The sequence below is a fragment of the Melopsittacus undulatus genome, chromosome 5, assembly GCF_012275295.1.
Source record: "Melopsittacus undulatus isolate bMelUnd1 chromosome 5, bMelUnd1.mat.Z, whole genome shotgun sequence".
Classification (NCBI taxonomy): Eukaryota; Metazoa; Chordata; class Aves; order Psittaciformes; family Psittaculidae; genus Melopsittacus; species Melopsittacus undulatus.
In genome coordinates, this window is record NC_047531.1 from 27026124 (window position 1) to 27050289 (window position 24166).

Below are 24166 nucleotides of genomic sequence, written 5' to 3' on the forward strand. Positions count from 1 at the left end.
TCCCCTTTGACAGACCTTTGAAACAGAAGTATCTCACTTTACAGCTGCAAAATTGTTAATATTTTAACTAATTTTGTCCTATTTCTTCAATCCTTTTTCTTGATGTCAATAGAATGCATATACTTTATTTACAAGCACACTGAAAGTGTGATATTTGTCATATTGAGGCACAAATTAGGTAAGTAAACAAGGCATTGCAGTAACAAGGGACAGCTCCTATTTTATAAGAATCATTCCTACTGCAGAGGTTAGGATTGCAGAAGTTATTTAGCTAAATATTTGTAAATATAGCTACAGAAAAAATACCTTTTAAAAATTATTTGCTCAGATAAAAATAAAATCTTACTAGAATTAAACTACGATGTGGTAATTGTTTATACTGCCACTGTTCCTTACCATGGTTATTGCATGAATGTGAATTCCGAGACCACTGTTGCATTCATGAACTTGTTACAGGCAGGAAAGAAAATGCACCTTACATGGGAAGCCAAGAATTTACTGCTAGTCTCATGGAAATCTTAAGATTAATCACAATACAATAGACGGTTATTAAGATTATCTAGTCACAATAATACTACCTGCCACAGGACAAAGTATGTGATTAATACAGAATGACATTAATAATAGAGTTAAAACTGTTGTACAAAACCTCTCTAGGATTTATCTTTGCTGTTGGGCTGTCCCTTAGACTTCCATTATTGGTCCTATACTTGATGGCAGTAGTACTGCTAGAGAAGAAGATGGGAGAATCCTGTAATAAGGACCCTTCAAGGTGTAACTTGTAGGTACCAAAGTCCTCTTCTGGACTTGGTACTTCACATTCTGTCCTAGCTGAATTAGTGCAATGAATGTGAAACAAATAGATCACAGCAGGCAGCTGAAGAATAGTCAGCATACAGTTATTATTAGTAGTTCTCTGAATTCCCTTTGTGCTCTACACCATCGTAACGTTGGAATTGTTACTCCCTCAAAGAGATTAAATTAGGGTAGGTTCAACATGTGGATTTTGAAAATAACTGCAGAGGATGGGCAACAGAGAGCACACAGAAAAAAAGGAATGCCAGATGATTAATTCTATTGATCAAATCAATGAATGGAGGCAATGCAATGTAACACATCTACTAAAGGGTTTGATATAATTTCTCAACAAATGATGTGCTGATTAAAAATTAGCACTATACAAAATGAATGCTGTACATCCTAGAAAGATTATGACTCAGAAAGTAATTCTAGAACACAGTTTATAGTGCTGTAGAATAGGAGAAGGCAACTAGTAGCCCTTTCCCCAAGGATGGACTGGCCACAGACACTGGATGCTGCTTCCAAGGAGCCTTAGGAAATACAGGAGTCTTGAGTGTCAGCTTGAAACTCATTAATTAGATTAATGAGCCTAAGATGGGAAAAATTTTCCCCATTGATATACAGTATTTGGCACACACATGAGTTTAAAAGAAACTTTTATGGGATTGGGTAAGAAACAGTTTACAGCAAGCAGAACTTAGAACTGCAGGCTGCAGTCCTGACCTGGTGCACCCCCAAAAGCAAAGAAAATACAAGCCAGAACCCTCGTGCTTTAATCAGCCCCCACTTTTCATCGTATAATCCACCTGATCAGGGGTCAAGCTGTTGTCCCAAAAGATAGCGCTTGGGTGGTGCTGTATCATCTTAACACGTCACTGCTCTGCTTTGGTGCGGAGCAGCCAGACAGAACTCAACTGGTCTAAGCTGAACTTGGCAGCTCCGCTGGGCTGCTCACCAGCCCTGGCTGCCAGGCTGGCTGGGAGCTGCTCTGCCAGCTGTGCTCCGAGTCAGTTGTCCCCATGAGCTGTGTCTGCTGCTCCACAGTGTCACTGGCAGGCGGAGCAGCTGCTTGGCTCTGCCAGCTGCAGGCTGCTCAGGTGTTGTGCTGGGTTATTTCACACAGCAGTGCCGGGAGTGTTGCAGCTCTCAGGGATGGGTCAGTGATGCGCAGGAATGTGGTGAAGTCATCACCACAGAAAGGAAAGCCCCCAGATACTGTCTTCTAAAGACTGTTTCAGTCACTCTCTCCTTGGGGTTTCTTTGTCAAGTCTTCCTGCTCCAGCAGTTACTGTAAAACTGTAGGATTGTCCAGGCTTTCCCCATCTCTGTACATTAACTGACTTTAACAGAAATGCTCTCAGTATTACAAAATACCTATGAAATTTAAACCTCTTAAGTCCTGACATGTTGCCTGTTTTAGTCAGCAGCTCCCACTGTCCTACAGGTGCCCAAAGTGGTTGCAACCTACACAACAGCCTGCTGCTCCCAGAGAACCTCCACTGGTCTGTCCACAGCTCAGGCTTATGTGAGCAAAGGGAAAAGACCAGCAGATAATGCGTATTTGTATTTAACACAACAGCAGAAGTATCCTTGTAAAAGAATGCTTTAGATTTTGTTGGGGGGGTTGTTTGTTTCTTTTTTCACTTGCAGTGTGTTTCTGCAAGCAGTAATCCTAGTTCTGTGATTTTCCTACAGCTTCAACTACATAGTTAAAACATCCATCTTTTCCTGTCTATTGCATTTGCTGCAGTACTGAAGCAATAGTACTTGTTAAGCAACATTAGTAAGACTGATCACTTGCCTATTTTTGGCTGGTTGTCAGAGCAAGATTAAGGAACCAGTTATCCCACAGAACATTAGAGCTAACCTTTAATCAGTACCCTGCAGTGGTCTTATAGATCACTTGCCTGAGCCAAACCAGTTAGATAGTCATTGCTGCCATGTGTATGGTATGCAAATGCCTCTCAAACATAATGCCTAAACTACTGACTGGCCTTGTTCTTCATTTCTTCAGATTAGTTTTATTTTAAAAAATAAAAGTTCCTTCTCAAAGGAACTTCAGGAACCAGAGATGACTCTAAATGTAGTGTAATGGATTATGTACTAGGTTCCCCACATCAGGCAAGGCTGGAAGCAGAACCCCCGGTTGAATGTGGAAGAGAAGAAAAAACTATAGAACTACTGCTATGTGACCAGCTGTGCTATTCTCAGCAGTGCTAATAGGAAAACTGTAGCCCCTTTTTCTGTCACATAAAGCCACTCTTACCCATAATCCTTCTGCTCCTCACAGTCATTATCTCCCTTCCTACCTGTTGACAAAACATTTATAACATGAGTAGTATAAGCTGCATTATCCTTGTGATTGCTTTGTCAGTGTTTTGATAAACATTTTTCTGCAGCACCATCCATTTCTTGCTGAAGGACAGTACCTGGAAGACTGTGGACCTCTTACCTGCTGTGCAAAGCTGGCTCTCTTGGAAACCTGTAGGGATCAGTTCCTGGGAAGCTACAGACCACCTCAAGACAGAGCTCTCTTTCCTATACTCTGTTCAGGATTCATCTAGGGGAAAAAAGCACCACAGTGAGATTTGCAGTGCATTTGCAGTCTGGTGCCTGACGATCTGAATAGCTGCAATTTAGAAGCAGTTGAATTCTCAGAAGCAGATGATTCCATGGATGGAAATCATCTCATCTAGTATTACACTCTACAGAGTAGGTGTGTATGCGGGGGTAGGTGTCTAGACCTCTAATGTGATCAGTAAGATCTGGTAAATGCTAGCAATGGGATTCAAGGTGGGATGCACCCACCTAGAAGTAGGAGCCTGCGTCAGAAGGGGGTTAGACACTGTGGAGGTGCCATTGTCTGTGCTGATGGTGAGGGGCACCCCACTCACCTCCAAGTCTGGGCTGCAGATACCTGCATTTAGGCAGGAGGACTCTCACTCCATATTTTTTTATTCCCTGTATTCAGTAAGACCAAAGAAAGCATAGTGCATACCAATAAGCCTGTGGCAATTTCTAGTCCTAAATAGCACAGGACAAATAGCATTAAGAAAAGGAACTGTAATAGGTATGATTTGTTGAACATATGCAAGTATTGACTGCATAGGAACTAGCATATAAAACTCATTATAATTATGCCAGTGATAATAACAGCTACAGGGAAGATTAATTTCATACTGTCTGCAAATTAGCATCTTCCATTTTCTAGAGGTGGAAAAAGAAAAAAGCATGAAGAAAGCATTTGTGCTTGAAGGGGTGGATTTTGAGATCTACTTATAGTAAGTTAATCATTGCTTTTTAAGGTTCATGGGCAGTAATAAGTATAATAAGCTCTATTAAGAATATCAACCCAAATAATCAACAGCTGTCCTGCTTCATAAGATTACAGTTAAAGCAGTAAGCTTCATATCAAAAAAAGTGAGAGATAAACTGCTCTGTTTGGAAACTGAACACAACAAAAGGCTGTTAAAGGGTATCTGAAGCAGGTTAATAAAAATATTATGTCACCAGTATCTGTAATGTCTACAGGAGTATATTTGCCAAAGACCTATCATTAAAACAAAAAATGAAGTTTTATTTAAAAGGATGTCCTTCATAATGCACTATTTCAGTAACCACCAATTTGACCTCTGCACCCCAAAACAGTATTGTAACAGTATTATAGGGATAACATTAGGAGTCATGACAGTTGATTTACTGTCCCAGAAAAGTTAGCAGCAGCAAGCTAACCTAATAAAGCAGAAAGAGGAGCATTAGGAGTACTGTAACACTGCTGGGAGTGCTGGGATCACACTGCCTCTCCAGCAATTAGGCTTAAAAGTTTGTCAAATGTTTGTTATGGATGAGGTTTCAGAAGGAAGAAGGCACAGCATGTGCGTCTTACCCCTACTCTCTGATGTGTAAGGATGAGCTCAAACACAACCAAAACCCACAGACTTCTCCATAATTTCCTTTGTTCTGGTTTCTTTCTCACCCCCTTCCTTACAAGTTCTATTAATCTTTAGGGGAAGCATCAAACAGTTTTCAAACTATTTAGCCCAATACTGGGCTAAATTTAGCCTTGAAGCCAAGGCCTACCTCAGAAAGTACTACAGTGCAATAGGACCAAACTGCAGAGTGGAAGGCTAGGTGCTGAAGAGCCAGTCCTACCCCATACACATTATGGATTATTTACTTCACATACCCTGAATGCTTCTTGATGGTTGGAGTGCACTGCATGTTGTCCTGGAGAACCTATTCTAGTTCAGCTCTTGTGAAAGAGATTGATTTCACATGCTCCCAGACCCAAGTGCAGTAAATGGAGACAGTCAAGAGATTCACTTCAAAAGCCTGCTCATCTGAACTAAAATGCTATAGTATAAAAGGCCCCTTTGCCCTTATCACTTGCAGAAAAGTCAGTAGGAATTCTGTGCATCACCTAAAATATTAAATTTACCCTCAGACAATTTAAAATCAAAAATATGTGCAAATATTTTATATAACGGCAGTTTCATAAACTCCTCCAAAATCCTAAATAAAACATCCTTTTATTCTATTTTTATTGCCAGTTTGACATGAACATTTAATGTGCAAGTGTATTTTATGAATATATAAATAGCTGCTTTTACAAAACAAGGCTCAAATGTGTAGCTGCAGGTGATCCACTAAGAAAGAAGCACTTGTAATACACACAAAAATACAGTTGTCTGGTAATTGTACACAAAAGAAGGTTCATCCAGGTACAAAAGAGCTCTTGAAGACATAACAGTCATCTCCAAATTGTTGATTCATGGCTTGAAGCTCCCCTTAAATGCTGAAAAACAGGAAGCATCTGTTTCAGACAGGCAAACAGACTCTTGGCATCTCCCAGAAAACACTGGGTTTACTTTCATTGCTTTCCAGCTACATGTTCATTCCAGACATTGTAAGTTGGAGTTTCCCAAACACCTTGTCCTTTTCTAGTTTCTAAGCCTCTATGATCACGTGAAACAGATTAAGAAATAATGAAATGCTGCATAGTGTGTGCACTATATTATTTTCTTCTGAGTATTACTAAAAAATCTGTTTCTTTTCTGCCATAAACTACAGAATTTCCAGCTGCTTGATCTAAAAACACATCAGTATTAAGGAAGTGTTCTTTTGTCTTTACCAACTTGGCAATGGTTCATAACAGTTTTCACTTCAGACTTTGCCCATGGAAGGAAAAAGAGAGGAACATTGCTTGTATCTTCAAAATTATTGTGCAAAGTTTTATATATGTGAACATATGCGTATATATAGATTCAGTAATTGCCATGCTTTTTATCTTGGCTTTCTCAGATTTATTCTCCAGAAAGCATAATCAGGTGGTGAAAAAACATCCTTTCAAAGAGCAGAGAACAGGGTTGCTTTCCTTTTTGCTTGCTCTGAATTTCTATTGAAATTTCTATATTTTATCTGGGTTTAAAATTTGATTTTTAAACTAGAAGTTGAGAGACCTTTTATGCATGATTGGAAAACTACCACAGTATCATGGTCTACCAAAGTAGTATTACAAATCTGTGATCTGGACTCTTGATACAGACAGAAAATACCCCCAAATGGTGTTATTACTTATTGGAGAAGGCATCAGGAGCAACACTTAAAGGAAGAGGCTCAGACAGACCTCAAGCAGGAAACCATGGCAGGACTGAGAGAAACTTCATCATCTACTGCCACCGATGGATGAAGACAGGATGTGGAGAAGGCAGCTAGCAACTCAGAGAATAATTCTCATTACAGTCTTACTGTTAGTTATTCAGAGATCACAGACATCTGTTAAGTGAATGTCTCAGCAGACACAATATAGTCTAACAGTCTAACATTGACATCTGTTCCTATGCCCAGCCCCAGTCGTGTTACCCCAAACCTCAGCAGTAACTGGCATGTGTGGATATCACACGCACCTTCCTGTGTCATACCAGCAGCCGAGCATCTTTTGCAAGCCTGCCCATGGGCAAGGGCTGAGGTCTGGGAAAGGGGTCACTGTTCCACACACCCAGGCAGCAGCTCTGCTGCAGGGCTGTCACGTTCCTTACTTCATGGTCATCATAGACTCACTGATATTTTTCCTCTTTGTTCTAGACACATTGGCAACCTGAGTGGCAAATAGTCCCTGTAGGAGAATGGCAATGAATTACTGTAACTCTCAAGGAGATTACATCTGGTGACTGGAAAAAGCAGTTATAGAACCTTCACAAGAAGTTAAACATTTAAAATATGTAACACATCAAAACTTACAGATCATAGAATAGTTAGGGTTGGAAAGGACCTTAAGATCATCTAGTTCCAACCCCCCTGCCATGGACAAGGACACCTCACACTAAACCATATCACCCAAGGCTTCATCCAACCTGGCCTTGGGAACACCTCCAGAGATGGGGCATTCACAACTTCTCTGGGCAACTCATTCCAGTGCCTCACCACACTTACAGTAAAGAACTTCTTCTTTATATCCAATCTAAACTTCCCCTGTTTAAGTTTGAACCATTACCCCTTGTTCTGTCACTACAGTTCCTAATGAAGAGTCCCTCACCAGCATTCCTATAGATACTGGAAGGCTGCTATGAGGTCTCCACGCAGCCTTCTCTTCTCCAAGGCTGAACAGCCCCAACTTTCTCAGCCTGTTTTCATACAGGAGGTGCCCCAGTCCCCTGATCATCCTCGTGGCCCTCCTCTGGACTTGTTCCAACAGTTCCATGTCCTTTTTATGTTGAGGACACCAAATTTACTAAAACCCTGATTATATCAATGACATTTTATATCTTTGTAGCTATGCGGAGGCCTCCAAAAGCACCAACTTGTCACAGAAATCTAAATATGTTTTGCAAAAAACCCACAAAACACCCCCTTCATTATTTATAATAGCAAACCCAAGAGTGACTGCTGTGATCAGTTGGTATCACACAGGCTAGGGATACATTTCCAAAGAGCAAGAACATTTCTTTAAGAAAAGCATTCACTTCTCATTTAAAAATATCAACTTCAGGAAGTTTCACCACAGCTCTTGACAAGTTATCAGCCTTTGAATTTGTCTAGCTTCATTAATAGACACTGAATCTTACCTTTGCTAGTTTAGAGATTCTGCCACTGTATTTCTGCACCATAATTATACTGAGACTGTCATGGAACTAGGCTTACTCTTGGCCATTAGAGACGGGTTCAGCTCCTTTGTCCTCTCACTGGCAGACATGTTTATCTAGTCCTTTTCTTTGTAGCAAGCTAATTTTTTCAGTATATTCCACAAATATCTGACACTAGAATAGGACAGTACTCCAGCAAGAAGGTACCAGTACATCAAACAGATGAATTATAACATCTTTGCCTTTAATTGTCTGTATACCTGTAGTTGCTCTACCTTCTTCTTGATTAAATCTTTCACTGGGAACTCATGCCCAGGTGGTTATCCAGTAAGATGGGGCTCACGTCCAGCTTACTGAGCACGGCAGAACCCTCTATGTGTGTTCTTTTCATCTAATTTGTGCTACTTCCCTCAGTGTAACTCATTCAGGCTACCACCATCTTTTCATGTTATACAAAACCACCATGAGCATTTCACAAGGATCCTTTGAGATTAAACCTAAAATCACCCATTTTAGATGAAGAAAAGAATTGAAGTGTACATGGAGTAGCATGGTGAATGTTTACTTTTCCTTCCTCTGCAGAAGTGAAGCCTAATGGCATATTCTTAGTGGTCAGTGTACAATGACTTTTTCTGCTTTGTAAGGCAGGAACCTAGAATTAATGGTGTTTTGAAATGCAAAGTTAGACTTTTCCCTTTACATTTCAACTTCTCCAGGTTCTGAAGGACTCAGCTGGTGGGTTTTATGGCTAACAATGGCAGGCTGGAGAAAGCAGCTGACTATGGACACAGCCTGAGAAGTTCTCTCTTTACTGAGGATCTCTATCTCCAATAAATTTAATCCATGGCAACAGTTGGGGAAGTTCATGTTTAATCTAATCTAATCTTAAAAGACAGTAAAATATTTGGCTGTAGATTAGATGCAGCTCATATCACTTGTAACACACATTCTGTATTTTTGGTTGAAGTTTTTATCCTTTTCTCAAAAACAAAAAAAGAAATTGTGGGGGGACCAGACCTTCAAAAAAGGGTAAAGGGTCTAAAATAACACATACAGTTCAGAGATGGATATGCTCAGAGAGGATAAATAACCAGATACACACACATATAAACTCCATTTTTCTTTGATGTCCCTAATACAAATGCCAAGCGAGGGCTGTCTTGCTTACTTTTATGCAGTAGACATGTGAAATCAGAGCCCAAGGCAGACATATTACCAACTAGCGATTTCCTGTTGTGTTCACTGAAGCTACAAGGAGCAAGATAACAAGAAAAGAACAAAATCCAGGTTGTAATACAAGCCTGAACAGCATATTGATTCCAGTAGGAGGGTATTTTTCTGCTCTCATTTTATTAAACTATGTATGAAATTGCTAGGTTAGTAATTGATTTCACAGAAAACCAGTGAGCACTGCCTGGCTCCAAAAGGTTATCCAGCCAAGGGCTCTTTATGAAGGCAACATCTTCCCTGCTGTCCAGCCACATCTATGCTCTGACTTCCACACCAGTCTCCTCTTTCACTATTTGTCAGGGAAATTTACCACCTCCCTTCTCATCTCCCACTCCCACTTTTACACATTCTGGGAGGAGGATGGGAGACAAACCCTCTGCACCAAAAAACTCATCCCTCTCCCCAGACAAACCAAACCATTACATCCTCCCACTCCCAATCAGGGTGGTTAGAAACTTGTTTTCTTTGACCCAGTGCTCAGATTTCTCTCTCTTTGCTCTTTTGCCTTAGTGAGGCACTAACACACTCACTTCAGGGGAAAACTGAGAGCAGGTACCTCTTTGTTGTCATGCTACATTGGGAACAGTCTCCAGAAAGAACCAGATTCTTGAAAGCAATCCCATGTGTTTTCAACAAATTCTCTCTATGATCATTGGATCGCAAGCCATGTCCAGGCTGCGTTTATTACAGTTCAGGAACATGGAAAAGGAGACAAAACGGAGTGATCTCGTCAGTTGTAGATTTTGTAGTCTGGTACTATTCCCTGATTTGTATCAGCTCTTTACAGATCTCATACAATATTATATTAATATTTATCACATTACATTAATATTTATCATATGTATGTATTATGTATTGTCTTTATGGCTCCTTATGTATTATGTTATTAAAATAACAGTGACTCTTGAGAGCCATTTCCGTAGGCTGGAGCTTCTTATGTTCTTGGGAGATCATTCTGCAGCCAGAAATAGCTGAGATAGATCGAGGTACTCCCAACCTTTGATTAGCTGTGTTTCCCATGCATTCATTCTCCTGACAGACACACATTGCCTCCCTCAGAACAGGGCTATATGAATTAAGCTGACTCTCTGGTTGTACCTAATTTTTTTGCCACCATAGGTTTGAAAAGAGCTCCACAACCCTAGAAAACCCAGTGTATGTTATCCAGAATATGGTCCTATTGAGTGTATTTCCAAATATTGTCTCTATCTGCAGTGAGAGAAAACTTTCATTATGATTTCTTCTATGCTATTTTGAACACACATCAGTTTATGTTAATACTCATTAGCTACTATTGAAAATTTTATTTGAAGAACACTGATTTACAAATACTACATAGGAAAAGGTCAGTCATCAGGTGCACAAGTAATGTTTCAATGGCTAAATATGTTTTTTTACATGAAAATCAAAGTAAGATCAATATTTGAGAGACAAGGATGCTAAAAGACATAATCAGTGTTTTCTGGCCATTCTAGAAAATCATGAGGTTGAGTTCACGAGTAAGTGGGGCAGAAATCCATAAAGTGAGTTTCTGTGAAAGAAAAAGAAATGACAATAATGAACAACCTTATGTTAACTCAAAAAAAGGACAAGCTCAAAAGAGAGAATAAGAAAGAGAAACTTGATCTTAGACCTTTATGATTCCCTTTACCTCTGCTGCTAGGCAAGACTGATGTGGTGGCAGTATGCATCTTTCTACTGCTGTATCTAATTCAACATCTTTTTAGAAATTCAGGAATAGTTTAAATTTAATTAATAACATGAATTAAATATGAAATTATAAATACAATACCTGTCCTTCTCTCTCTCTTTTCAATGTTGAATTTGATCTATTTTATGCTACTTGCATAATTTCAGTTTTCAGTACTTCACCAGTTTTAGCTTTAGGTTTCAGAATTAATAATCTCTTAAAATGCATGATATCCCTTGACATCTCTTAGCTATTTCTTTGCTCACCCACAAATTCGTGTTAACATCACTCTAACAGTCTATGCTTCTTCAAGGTATGTAATATTTTCACCTTTCAGCAGAAACACTTCTTTACCTCTACTTGGTAAGTAGGAATTCCACTTCTTGCATAATTTGCCTTTTATTCAAATAGAGGGCTGGATTCAGACAAAAATACTGCAACCCCATCCAAACACTAACCCAAAAGCACCAGGCAGCTAGAAAGTCTGCTCCAGACTGCACTACTGCACAGACATTGGGAACTATGGACACTGGGCATCTCCCTGTGCTTCCCAGCAGAGGATGCATGTGGGAGTAAAAGGAGAACCTTCCTATGCCCGGGTCACTTTGTTGTCAGCCCAAGCCTGGTCTACATAACTGCCCTTCCAACATCCCAGCTGCTGTTGAAATATAATTCCTGTGGCTCTCAGAGTACTTTGGGAGGGGGGGAGGTAGATGAGAGACTCCTAATAATAAGAAGATTCTGGAATATTACAAATGTCAGATCAGAGTAACGCTGCATGAATCAGAGAGAAAGAAGTGGCTTCTTACTAAGCAAACTGCTTCTATTTATATACAAATAACTGTGGCTCAATTATGCACTTAAGCACCGCTTTTTGGCAAATATGCTTTCTGCAAAGGAAAATACAGTAGATATTACTTTCTACTCAATCCCTTCAAACAGTACAGTCTTTGTGCTTGTTAAGCTATTATACACTATGTAATCTCATTAAGTCCATGAGAAAGCGGCAAATTTGCCCTTTAGATTTTGTTGTTTTTTTAATTACAGGGACTATAAGTTTTTGAGATCTAAACTCAAGCTGCTAGTACTTTTTTAAAATAGAGTATCAGACAGAATCACAGAATCCTGAGGGTTGGAAGGGACCTCAAAAGATCATCTAGTCCAACCCCCCTGCAAGAGCAGGGTAACCTAGAGTACATCACACAGGAACTTGTCCAGGCAGGCCTTGAGTATCTCCAACGTAGGAGACTCCACACCCCCCGTGGGCAACCTGTTCCAGTGCTCTGTCACTCTTACAGTAAAGAAGTTCTTCCTGATGTTAACGTGGAACCTCCTATGCTCCAGTTTACACCCATTGCCCCTTGTCCTACCACTGGATATCACTGAAAAAAGCCTAGCTCCATCATCCTGACACCCACCCTTTACATATTTGTAAACACTGATGAGGTCACCCCTCAGTCTCCTCCAAGCTAAAGAGACCCAGCTCCCTCAGCCTCTCCTCATAAGGAAGGTGTTCCACTCCCTTCATCATCTTTGTGGCTCTGCGCTGGACTCCTTCAAGCAATTCCCTGTCCTTCTTGAACTGAGAGGCCCAGAACTGGATGCAATATTCCAGATGTGGCCTCACCAAGGCAGAGTAGAGGGGGAGGAGAACCTCTCTTGCCCTACTAACCACACCCTTTCTGATGCACCCTAGGATGCCATTTGCCTTCTTGGCCACAAGGGCACATTGCTGGCTCATGGTCATCCTCCTGTCCACCAGGACCCCCAGGTCCCTTTCCCCTTCACTACTTTCCAGCAGGTCAACCCCCAACCTGTACTGGTACATGGGGTTGTTCTTCCCCAGATGCAAGACTCTACACTTGCCCTTGTTGAATTTCATCAAGTTTCTCTCTACCCAACTCTCCAGCCTGTCCAGGTCTCGCTGAATGGCAACACAGCCTTCTGGTGTGTCAGCCACTCCTCCCAGTTTAGTGTCATCAGCGAACTTGCTGCGGGTACACTCAGTTCCCTCATCCAGGTCGTTGATGAAGATATTAAACAGCACTGGTCCCAGCACCAACCCCTGAGCGACTCTACTAGTCACAGACCTCCAGCTAGATTCTGTGCCATTGACCACAACTCCTTTCAACCAGTTCTTGATCCACCTCACTACCTGATCATCAAGCCCACACTTTCTTAGCTTATCTATGAGTATGCTGTGGGAGACAGTATCAAATGCCTTACTGAAATAAAGAAAAACCACATCTACCGCTCTACCATCATCCCTCCACCTAGTCACTTCCTCATAGAATGCTATAAGGTTGGTCAAACATGACTTCCCCTTCATAAAACCATGTTGGCTGTTCTTAATAACCCCCTTATCCTTGATGACATGGGAGGATTATAGGTAATGGCATTACAATATCTGTACAGAGAAGGTGGGAGAGGTTTGACTGAATTGTGAAAAGAATACATTTAGCTGGTTTAAATAATGTAATTTTTATGCAGTTTTGGGCTTGCTTTTCTAGAGCCACTTGGGGATTTTTTTGCTGCCATTTGAAGTAGTTCTTAAGTCACTGAGATAGATTGTCTTTTGCACTTAAGTAAAATTTTAAATAATACTTCTGTGGCAAACATTTTAGTATTTTCTAATCATCTTTTTATGTGATGCTGTTAGTATGCAGGTATCTTCTGCATATCTGTGATTGGTGCCTTTAAGCACATCTCAATGGAGTGTTTTCTTTACCCTGCCACATTTACATTGCTTTCAACTTGCTTAAAGGCAGTTTGTTAAACAATTTCTTCCCTTGAGGCAATACTGATTACACTCATTTGTGACATTGCCTCTGAAAGTGAGGGGGTTTTATGATTCTCCAAGGCAGAAATTTATTCTCAGCAATTTTATTCCTTTACAGGTTCCTTCAATAAAACAAATGTTAGAACCAGGTGCGTATAACAGGGATCAACACTGGTTACAAATTAACTGCAATCATTGAGCCAAATGGGTAGAGCAACATAAGATGTGACATCCATTGCTTGTTGCTTCAGCTGCCATTGATTGAACAATGAGTTACTGGCATCTTACAGTGTTAGTACTGGGAGTTCCCTAGATGCAGATCAGTGCTGGGAAATAATGATCGCATTTCACACAAAATGTGCATGACCCACTTCAGATTGGTTGCTGGTGACAGATATGGGACAAGTGACCAGAGCAAGGGAAGTTTACTTTGTGTTGTTCCTTTCATCTGTGTTCCATGAAAAGGAAACTAGGACCACAGAGGCAGTTGCAGCTATTAGGGTTGTTCAGTCTGTCTCCTTTGTCTGCCCCCTCTGGGCTGTCTCCTTGTTGGTGCTAGAGGAGCACTGCACAAACAAGGCATGCATTTTGATCTGCGACACTGAGTTTGGGCACTTTAACATGTTCAAACTTTAGCTGTTGTCTCACTATAGTGACAGTTTACTTAGGAACACAAATGTACAGCAGAGATTTGCCCTTTCCTCTGAACATAGGGAGACACTCATTGGATCCAGCTATGCTATAATCATTTTTGGACATTAAGTAATGGTGAGAAAAGTTGTCCACCACTTATTTTCAGGAGCAGATAAACAGCTTTGACAAGTTTACTTATTTATCAGAATAATAATGCCCATGAAACTGCTAACGTTCCTCCCAGTTTATGGAGCTGTATCTTCTTTTCAAGCTCCATGCAAGCAGCAGACATTAAGTAAAAGAGACTTGTGTAACAGCACAAGAATGTGCATTACAATACAAGTGTGTGTATTACATTGTTCAATAGTATGTGTAATAGCAAACCAGCAAAGACCAAAGTTTCCTGAAACATTTCTTGCTTTTGCTTTCCCCCTCAATTCCCCCCCCCCCCCCCCCCAAAACTCATATTGTTGTATCAAGAAATGGTGTCTGGTTATACTTAGAGGTGTAAAGGGGTGTGGATGAGAAACTGCTACTGTTATTCACCGACTTTTGTCTAAGGTTTTTCATAACTGCTCAATGCAGCTCTTACCCCACTCAGCTCATAAGAGGAAGCATATCCGCGGATGGCTCTTCCATTGAGAGCAACAACATAAGGTCTCCGTTTCAGGCCAAGGATTGTAATTCTTTTGAACTCCAGAGAGTCAGCTCCTCTGTATCCATTTTTAAGTATTTCTGTCTTCAGGTGTCCCTGGAAAAAGCCACAGAGAAAATTTCAGGACTACAACAGCTCTTTAGGGGTGACTCACTGCATTCTGTTACATCGTTGTCAATGAACATACAGAATGTCTCCCAATGTACACCTCAGTGACTGAGATTGTAAAGGAAAAACAAGTCACATTAATTTTCACATAAGAAATGTGGTGTATGATTCTAAACTAACAAAGTAAGAAATAAAATATCATTTACAGCATTCATTTGCATCATCTTGGACATGTTTTTCTACTTGTAATCGATGCAAATTTGGTTCTTGTACCAATTCACAGGGTACAGTGGCATACACAAAGCCAAAACCCAGATAGGGAGATGCAACAAGTGACCTTAAGGCAGATTTAATTAACATCCACCACTGCTTTAAGATGCTAGCATATTCCACAAACATCAGCTGCTAGATATTTTGCCCCTATTTTATGTCCCACATCTCCGCAGCTCTTGTAAGAAATCTGTTATGTATATGCAGCTTTAAGGATGCTGAAGACACACTGTGTGCTCACAGAGCTTTGTTTGTTGTACTTCTTATCTACTATATATCCCATATTTAGGGATGTTCCAAGAGGACATACAAAGTCATTAAACAAATTCATTTGGATCACCAGTGACAGTAATTTCCCATACAAGCAGTGAAGAGGAATCATTGCATTTGTTATGTCATCAAAGTTGTTAAGGAAATAAAGATGAATTACACTGCTCAGGAAATGATGAATTGCTATGCAATCATGACTTTTTAAATATATGCCAAGGAGAAATCCATGATGAAACCTTTTGCATAAATTAGCTTATGTTATTTCAGTGATGCATAGTGAAGGAGAGCAGAAGCTGGATCACAGTATTTGTAACTTAGGGCTGTGCTTAGACTGCTTATTGCAGGTATTCACTCTAAAACTACGTGCTAGTCCCCAGTATACAGATTTAAACTGCCTACATAAGGGGTTATAGAGCAAATAGGGAGAGGCCTCTGAAAGCTTCTGGTGAATTTTTTAGGGTACTTGTATGTGATGTTGTCTACTCATTGGAAGAGTCCCAGCATAGAGGGAAGTTCAGTGGAGAGATGCCACCTCCCTGTGGTGATTTATTGCTGTCTCAGGTGTGGTTAAGCAGGAGAGCTAACTCAAGATGGCCACGTAGACCAGGTAAACTCAGTATGATGCTGAACTCAGTGAGTACAACTGTACTAATAAATAAGGTTGCACTCAAGCTCTGAGACCCTGAGCCAGGACTGCAGTAAACACCACTGTCCTTCAGACCAAGGTCTGGAACTGAAGGTCGTGGGGAACCAGGGAGGTTATGGTCAAGGGGAATGAGTGACCCCCTCCTCCCCAGGTGTCTTGTGGTAAAGCAATTGCCTAGGAAGGTCCTGAGTTCTTAGCAGAGGGAGGGAGCTTACAGTTATTACTCAAAGCACCATAAATGCAAAGCAAAAGAATGTCCTGGATCCAAGACCAGAAGCCAGGACTTCCCCCTGCACCTCTGAGCAGCAGAATCATGGTTTTTCTTTCCTACTGTCTTGCTCTGGTCCTATGAACTTCATCTTTCCCGCTGCCCCATTTTGCCCCTGAAAACGATCAGTTTTAGGAGGAACTTGTTTCAAGCTATTTAGTTACCTAGTAGCTAGTGTATCCTTTTAGAAGCTCACATTTCCTTAAGCAAGCAAGTCTTCTTGTCACCATCCCTTTAGTGTGGTCTGGACTCACTTGCTACAGTCTGAGCATATCTACCTTATCTGCCACCTCCGGGGCTGGAGGCAGAGTTCATTGGTTTCCCTGCTCATCCCTGAAGTACAGCAGATTTTATGCATCTAGGTGATGTATTTTTCTATGCTCTAGGCTTAATATATGGGGCATGTTGACTTGGGGCACTTTGACTTAGGTCACTTAGCCATGATGCATGATGAGATGGAGGTGTCAAGTGAACTAAAATACCAGCCTCAGAGAAACAGTACCAGAGAGCAGGCAGCTTGAATTGTTCTTTGGGACTTAAGTGCCTGCACTAGTCTTGGATTGTTCTTTGTATTTCTGGGTTGCTTAAATGAAAGTATACATGAGAGGGTCTAATCCTGCAGCTGTTACTTGCATTTACTCTGTGGTGGGTTCAGAGCAAATGCTGTGATGTCCGACCTTATCAATAAATCTCTTAGGGAACAAAACTTGGCTATTCTCCTAAACCTACGTGTGATTATTCACCCACAGTTTTTAAGAATATAGAAATGTGCCAAAAATACCAAGACTTTCATATATTTCTCATACCTTTACAATTTGCAATTTGAGATAGATTGTTTCCTTTATAAACACATAATAAAAAATTGACATTAGAGATTATTGGAATGCAGATAGGGACTTCAGTCATGGATTTACAGGCAGAAGTCAAATATGAGCAATGAGGAATGGAACTGCCAGTGAATCAACAATCTAATTTGCACAGATCAGAATTTAATATAAAACTGGATATTGTTTTTCTCTAGCCTTCCTAGAATAAATTACTATACACACACTACAGAAAGCCAAAGTTATTTTTCTTCATTTTTTGCTATTGAAATACCCTTTTTTGAAGAAGAATGTTTTTTTTTTCTTGGTAAATCAAGAAGAAAACAAATTAAAAATTAAATTTAAAGTCTCGATATATGATACTAGTTCCAGGAAAATGTCTCACAAATACAGAAGATTACATAATAAACCCCATCATCTTACCCTGGCTTTCTCTTGCTCCTTGAAGACATAAATTCCAGGAGCAGTATCACAATAGGGGTTAACATGATTTTATTATTTTGATTTATTTTTTTTTTCTGTAGACTACTTTGGGGCTTTTAGGAATACACAGCTTGAAAACCATACAATCATTAAAGTTGGAAAACACCTTTAAGATCATTGAGTCCAACCGTTAACAAGTCACTGCCAAGTCCAGCACTAAACCATGTTGCTAAGCACCACATCTATGCTTCTTCTAAATACCTTCAGGGATGGTGACTGACCCACTTCACTGGGCAGCTTGTACCAGTGCTTGACAACCCTTTCAGTGAAGAAACTATTCCTAATATTCAACCTAAACTTCCCTTGGTGCAACCAGAGATCATTTCATCCTATCCTATAACTGGCTCCTTGGAAGAAGAGACCCGACCCCACCTCACCACAGTCTCCTTTCAGGCAGTTGTAGAGAGCAATAAGGTCCCCCCTGAGCCTTCTCTTCTCCAGACTAAACACCCTCAAGTTCCCTCAGCCGTTCCTCATCACACTTGTGCTTCAGACCCTTCACCAGCTTTGTTGCCCTTCTCTGGACTTGCTCCAGCATCTCAATATCTATCCTGTAGTGAGGGGCACAGAACTGAATGCAGAATTTGAGGTGCGGCCTCACCAGTGCCCAGTGCAGGGTGATGATCACTGCCCTGGCCCTGCTGGCCACACTGGTGCTGATACAGGCCAGGATGCCGTTGGCCTTCTTGGCCGACTGGGCACAAGCTGGCTCATGTTCAGCCAGCTCTCTACCATTCCACAATCTACATGCAATATCCCATTTCTTACCAAATGATAGAATTGTAGACAAAATATGAGGTGTATACATTATTGAAGTAGGTTAAGGCTTTTTGCAATAACTCCTACCAATTATTCTCATATGCTTAATGAGGTTCTAGTAGATTTATTTTATGTAGCATTTTTCTCAACTGAAGCCTAGACGGTTGGGTTTTTCTATTGAGCTTTCTCAGGACATGTCTGCACAGAATTGAGCACTGTGTGAAAGGCATTAGTGCACTGACCCTGAGCTAATATAGTCCTGTGCTGTGTGGAGCATCTGATCAGCACGGTGGGTTGCCAGTAGCATGCTGAACTGCTCCATAGGAGATCAACCATGGGAGCAATCTCTGTACTGCCAGACAAGGAAATGCAAGCTAAAGAATACTACATAATTCTCTGCCACAAAATAAAAACTTCAAGGGATCAAAGCTGAAAAATTGCTGGGATATCTTGATGAGAGGAACATAACCTTCTCAGACCAAAAGTGATCACAGGAGGAAGACAAGGAAAATGGCCTCTTGTTCCCCAGAATCTGCGACTCAGATAAAAGAAAATCTGAGCTGAAAAAGTGGATTCTCAGATTCACATCACTGCAGGAACATTAATGATGTGTCACTATGGTACTTAATGAACGAAACACAAAACTGCAGCAACATATTTGGATTATTTTGTAGTTATCTGTAAATGAAAACATCAGGTAGCTTACAAGGTTTAAAGGCTGAGCTTATAAGAAAAAAGCTTTCCAGAGAGAAATTAGACAACAGCACCGTACAATGGCTACACAAAAGTACAGCTATAATACACACAGCATATGTATGTAGGTACTTTGAATGTTGCTACTTACTTTGCTGTATGTATATTTAGCCAAGAAGTAGTTCTCCTTTTCGATAGTATCTGTCAAAACACAGAGGAAGAAAGATTGGTATCAAAATCCATAAGCAGTTCACATTAATTGCAATGAGTGGCTAATGTCTGACTAAGATGATTTGTGGGCTATTTAAACTCTTCCTCTAGTCTTCCCAGGGTGATTTTAGAGGAACACAACAGGAGTGATTGCCCTCTCTGGCAGACCAGCTGTTCTCAGTGTCACACTTTCTCGTATCAAAACACTGACTTGAAGAACAATCTGCTTTTCACCTCCGTAACTTCAATTTAGGGTCAATTCTCCAGCTATGTCTAGCAGGAGTCAGTGCCATTGCACTGCTGAAAAGGCAGCCCTGTATGCACATACCCTCCCACACACCTCACACTGGGGGACCTGGCTTACCAATGGAATCACCATCATCCCAGAAGAGAGATCCAGAAGCTTTTCCTTGTTCATCCAGGGCAACAATGAGCCCAAATGGGTTCAGGCGGCTGTTGACAAACACATTGAGAAGTGTCAGTACACGCTTGTGGGTACTGTCTATTCCAAGTTATTTAACAAATACCTCAGAGCACAGTTAACTTCAATTTTACAGTTGCAAAACAGGCCATGACAGGAGGATGACAGTCATGCTCACCAAATGGGCTCCTGAAATGAGGATGGAAAATTGGCTTGCCTTGCCCCACAGAAGTGTAAAATTCTCACCTTTTGAGTGCTTGTACAGACAAGCTTCCCCTTCTTTAGTAGCCTTAAAGTCTGATAACTGGGCAGTCTGGGAAGCAACTGGTCACCAGTGCTACTTCACTATGGTTGGATTGGCTGCTGCACAGTGCTGTTGCCATCCTTCCCTATCCACATTTGTTTCTGAACATGGTTCAAACCTGAGACCAGTATATTACCCATTGGCAAGGGGAAATTATTTCCCTAAAAGAGATGTGAGCTTCTCCACCTTGTCCATGGCATTTGATAAATTCATCTGAGGAGCAGAATTCTGCATTTCCCCTTTGCATGTGTTTACTCTGATTGACTGACAGCAAGTCGGCATGGCAGTAAGAGGTGCAAAAGCTTTTTTGCACATAACAGCATAGCCAGCAGTAGGTTTCAGCTGTGCAGACAGTGATGCCGGGATGAAGCCTTGGGTGATATGGTTTAGTGTGAGGTGTTCCTGCCCATTGCAGGGGGGCTGGAACTAGATGATCTTAAGGTCCTTTCCAACCCTAACTATTCTATAATTCTATGACTTAGCCTAATGCAATGGAGTGAATAGTGGGATAAAAATACTGTGTTTATCGCCTGGGTTGCAGCTGGGAGCTGCAGATAGCCTCTCATCTGCACTGTCTTTTGATTGCTTTTTTGTCTGTGGGTGTGACCAACACCCTGGTTGTTTGGTGAGAGACACAGATGATGTTACCTCTTAGTAGTGGTTGTGGCTGGTGCCTGTTCTGGCAGAATGTAGCCTCCACGGATAAAGAGAGGGATCTTGCTCAATGGGGCAGGCACAGTAGCATAGTTCTTGTTCCAGGTACTTGGCAGTTTATGACCCTACCACAAAAATAAATGCAATTAAAGAAATGCAAATCTGGGCACTGTACACTGTGGCCATAAACCACTGAAAAACAGAGCAAGGGGTACATTTTCATCTCAGTTACATCAGTGAAAATGCAAAGAGAAAAGCAGATTTCAGGGGTTTTATTCCAGTTCCTTTTTTAACATAAAAGAGGATCTAGCCCTTGCAGTTATGCATATGCATGAGATGGAAGCATCATGAATGAAAGACAGCAAATCATCTTTAAAAATGGTATCATTATTCCATATGCTGTGAAAAAACCCAACCCTCCTCAAGACACTGAGCAAAAAGCAAAAGAAACTTTTGCTTCCTCTTTTTATGCATATGAAGCTTGTCACATTTCAGTTTAAGGTAAGTGATTCATAATCATTTGGGAATGTAAACTGTAGGTTTTCTTCTCTTTTAAGGATGAATCTTTCCCTTTCAAAAAGTAATTATAGTATTTGGTGAGGGAAATTCTTCTGTGGGTAGAAAACCAGCATTAAGTTCTCTGCAGCATTCCTTCCCAGTTTATGGCCTCAGCACCAGATATAGGCATGGCTTATGTGCAGAGCAGGTAACAGGAAGTCTTTGCTCTTGTTGTCTGTAAATGGTAACTACAGCTTATGGTAAGTAACCAGCCTTGGTTTTGGATAAGCGTCATGTGTATGGTAAGTACCTGCCAAATCCTGGGAGCTGAGCTTGGCCAATGCTGTGGACATGTCCCATAGGCAGGACATGGGGACACGGGGCTGCTGATCGCAAACCCAGACCAGCAAAGGGCACTCAGCGGGAACCACAGTAAGAAGAGCTGAATGAAATGCTCAACCTTGCAGTGCCATAGTCTTAGGCAAAGGGAAAAGGGAAAGGGCTGGATGAACATTCACCTGAGGATACCAGCCCAGTGCTGAAAATGACCAAGCTTCTTTAAAAATAAGTCTTAATTTCCTCTGAGAGCATTTCTGTCCTGCCCACTCTTCCATCAGCGTCACTCAGGGTAGTTAACAACAGCCTGATGCTCCTGAGCTCACATTTCCGAAAGCTCTTAGCATCAGCCTAACTGCTCCTGCTGAAGTCAACGCTGGTCTTACCCTGCAGATTGCAGCAGAGCGTAGTGAGGTTGAAAGTCAGCACTTTTGGAAATGCAGTGCTGGGGATAGTGTCAAAAAGGTCAAAACCTGTAGAGCCTCCAACTAAGAGAGGCTGGTATTTGCCACAGAGCACACTGCTCTGCGTCTCTTGGAAGCATCTTTCTGAGGGCAGCCTCACCCTGCTCTCTAAATATGCCTTCTGTCAAAAATGAGGCATATGCAAAATTGCGTGTACAAAATGGTTTACAGTGTGTTCTCAGGAGCACGACTCAGGTTCTGTCTCTGTTTCTGATCAGGGAAGTGTATCGGTACAAGAAAACACACAGGGCGGGTGAAAGAAATCTTGACAGTTTCATGCATTTCTAGACTGCTCCTGAAAATTCAATTCTCTGCCTTAGAGCTTTACAGTCTAAAAATAGAAAATGAAATGCTACTGAAAACTGTGTAATTTACTCTCCCAGCTAGCCTGGTGTAGAGCTTTTGTGCTCTAGTTTGCTTAAACACAGATGCTGAGGTAAAAATACTGCTGAACATTGCTAAAAGTTATTTTGCTGGAATCACACCATTTAAAATAATGTAAAAAAGGTAAGAAACTGAATCTTAAGAATACATACGGTGTAGTAGTCAAACCATTGTGCTTCAGGGAAGTATACATCCACGGATCTTGCTCCCTGTAATTGTTATAAAATGATTAAAGTCTTTTATCCTTTTGCATTCCTGATATTACGTTAGCTTTATTATGTTTGTGCATGGAAAGATGTATGCTGAATATTCTAATATCAAATCTTGGATATTATGGCTGAGTTATTATCACAGCAGTGACTAGTGCTGGCTAATCTGTAACTCTACACAGACATGCCTATCCCATCTGGGGGATTTTACTGCCATTCCATGAGATGAGTCAATGTTATATGATTATTTCTGTCTAGTATCTAGCTCTCCATCTCGTAATGTAACTGGGTTAAAATCAGAGCAATGAGGTCTCAGCAATCTTTGCAAAACACAACTTCACATTTGATTATGGAGTGGGGACACTCAGTGCCTCTTGCACCATTCCTGTTGCAGAAACAGGAATAGAATAAGGTCTGGGAAGGAGGATACACAGACATTTGTCTTCTTTGAAACAATTTAAAGTTTCAGGTAAAAAATGTTGAATAATATGCTGCTAATTGCATGATTGGTGTACTTTGCAGCATGAGTTGTATCATACTGATACAGGGATGAAATCATGCTTTAGCATCCATCAGGCACTTTGAATTAATAACTACAGGAAAAGCTGGAATCAAAACATACTTTGTTCTTTGTCACATGCTATTTATTCTCACAAATAGATTAATTTTTATTTTCATCATAGATGTCTGCTCCTTTACAGAATCATGGTTTACCCCCAGATTCTGCCCCAGGGAGCATGTGGACCATGAAGAGTTACTATTTAACATTTTAGGGATTTTACATACATATATATAGATAAAACAATAGAAAGCGTAAGAAATAACTGATCTATTAAAATATGCAAATCTCATATTAGAATACGAGAATTGCTAAACTGGAAATTTATCTTGTCCTTCAGTCTGTCTCGCACACTGGGCAGTGCTAGGTGTTTCAGGAAGTGTCCTAGTGCTGCAGTGAGGAAGGTTCGGATAGTTTGTTCTGTCTAGATATTACTAGCTGTTTAACAAAGGTAGGCTTAACTTATAAAGCGCCTTGAAAACCTGAATGAAAACCCCTATAAAGTCAAGATGCCTCTCTCTGCATTTTCTCTGCATTATTATGGCAATCCCGGATATTCTGGTCTGCAGAAAAGTGCAACCACTGTGATGAGCCTTGCCTTCATGACTCCTTAAATAATAAGCCAGTGTGTAACGCAGGTCCCCACTTTAATGTTGATGGATGTCTCTCTTGCTCACACCCTAGGACTCGAGGAGGGAAGGGAAAGCTCTCCCTGACCCATCTTCTCTAGACAAGTGGGTGTCATGCTGCAGTTTGACACAGCTGTTGTTGGCCTGCAGTGCCATGGTGAGCGGCTTACAGCTCACTCCTGCCCCTGCCCTACTAGCTGGCACAAACCCTGGCTGCCACCTCTCTGCCACAGCAAGAACCTCAAAAGCTCTGCTTCCGCCATCATGCCACAGGCACACAGCCTTTATTTTGGCTGCAGTCCCCCCA

The 24166-nt window shown here is 41.0% G+C and overlaps 1 protein-coding gene across 1 annotated transcript in view; it reads right to left on the bottom strand.

The window, feature by feature from the left end:
* Positions 1-24166, bottom strand: part of LOC101871450 (sucrase-isomaltase, intestinal-like) — an 80952-nt gene that overhangs the window by 12292 nt on the left and 44494 nt on the right. The window contains exons 16-19 of the mRNA XM_034062931.1: positions 20775-20905; positions 19766-19854; positions 19343-19392; positions 14808-14966 (exon numbers count right to left, since the gene is read on the bottom strand). Coding sequence (XP_033918822.1) covers positions 14808-14966; positions 19343-19392; positions 19766-19854; positions 20775-20905 — 429 coding nt within the window. The remainder of the gene's footprint in view (positions 1-14807; positions 14967-19342; positions 19393-19765; positions 19855-20774; positions 20906-24166) is intronic.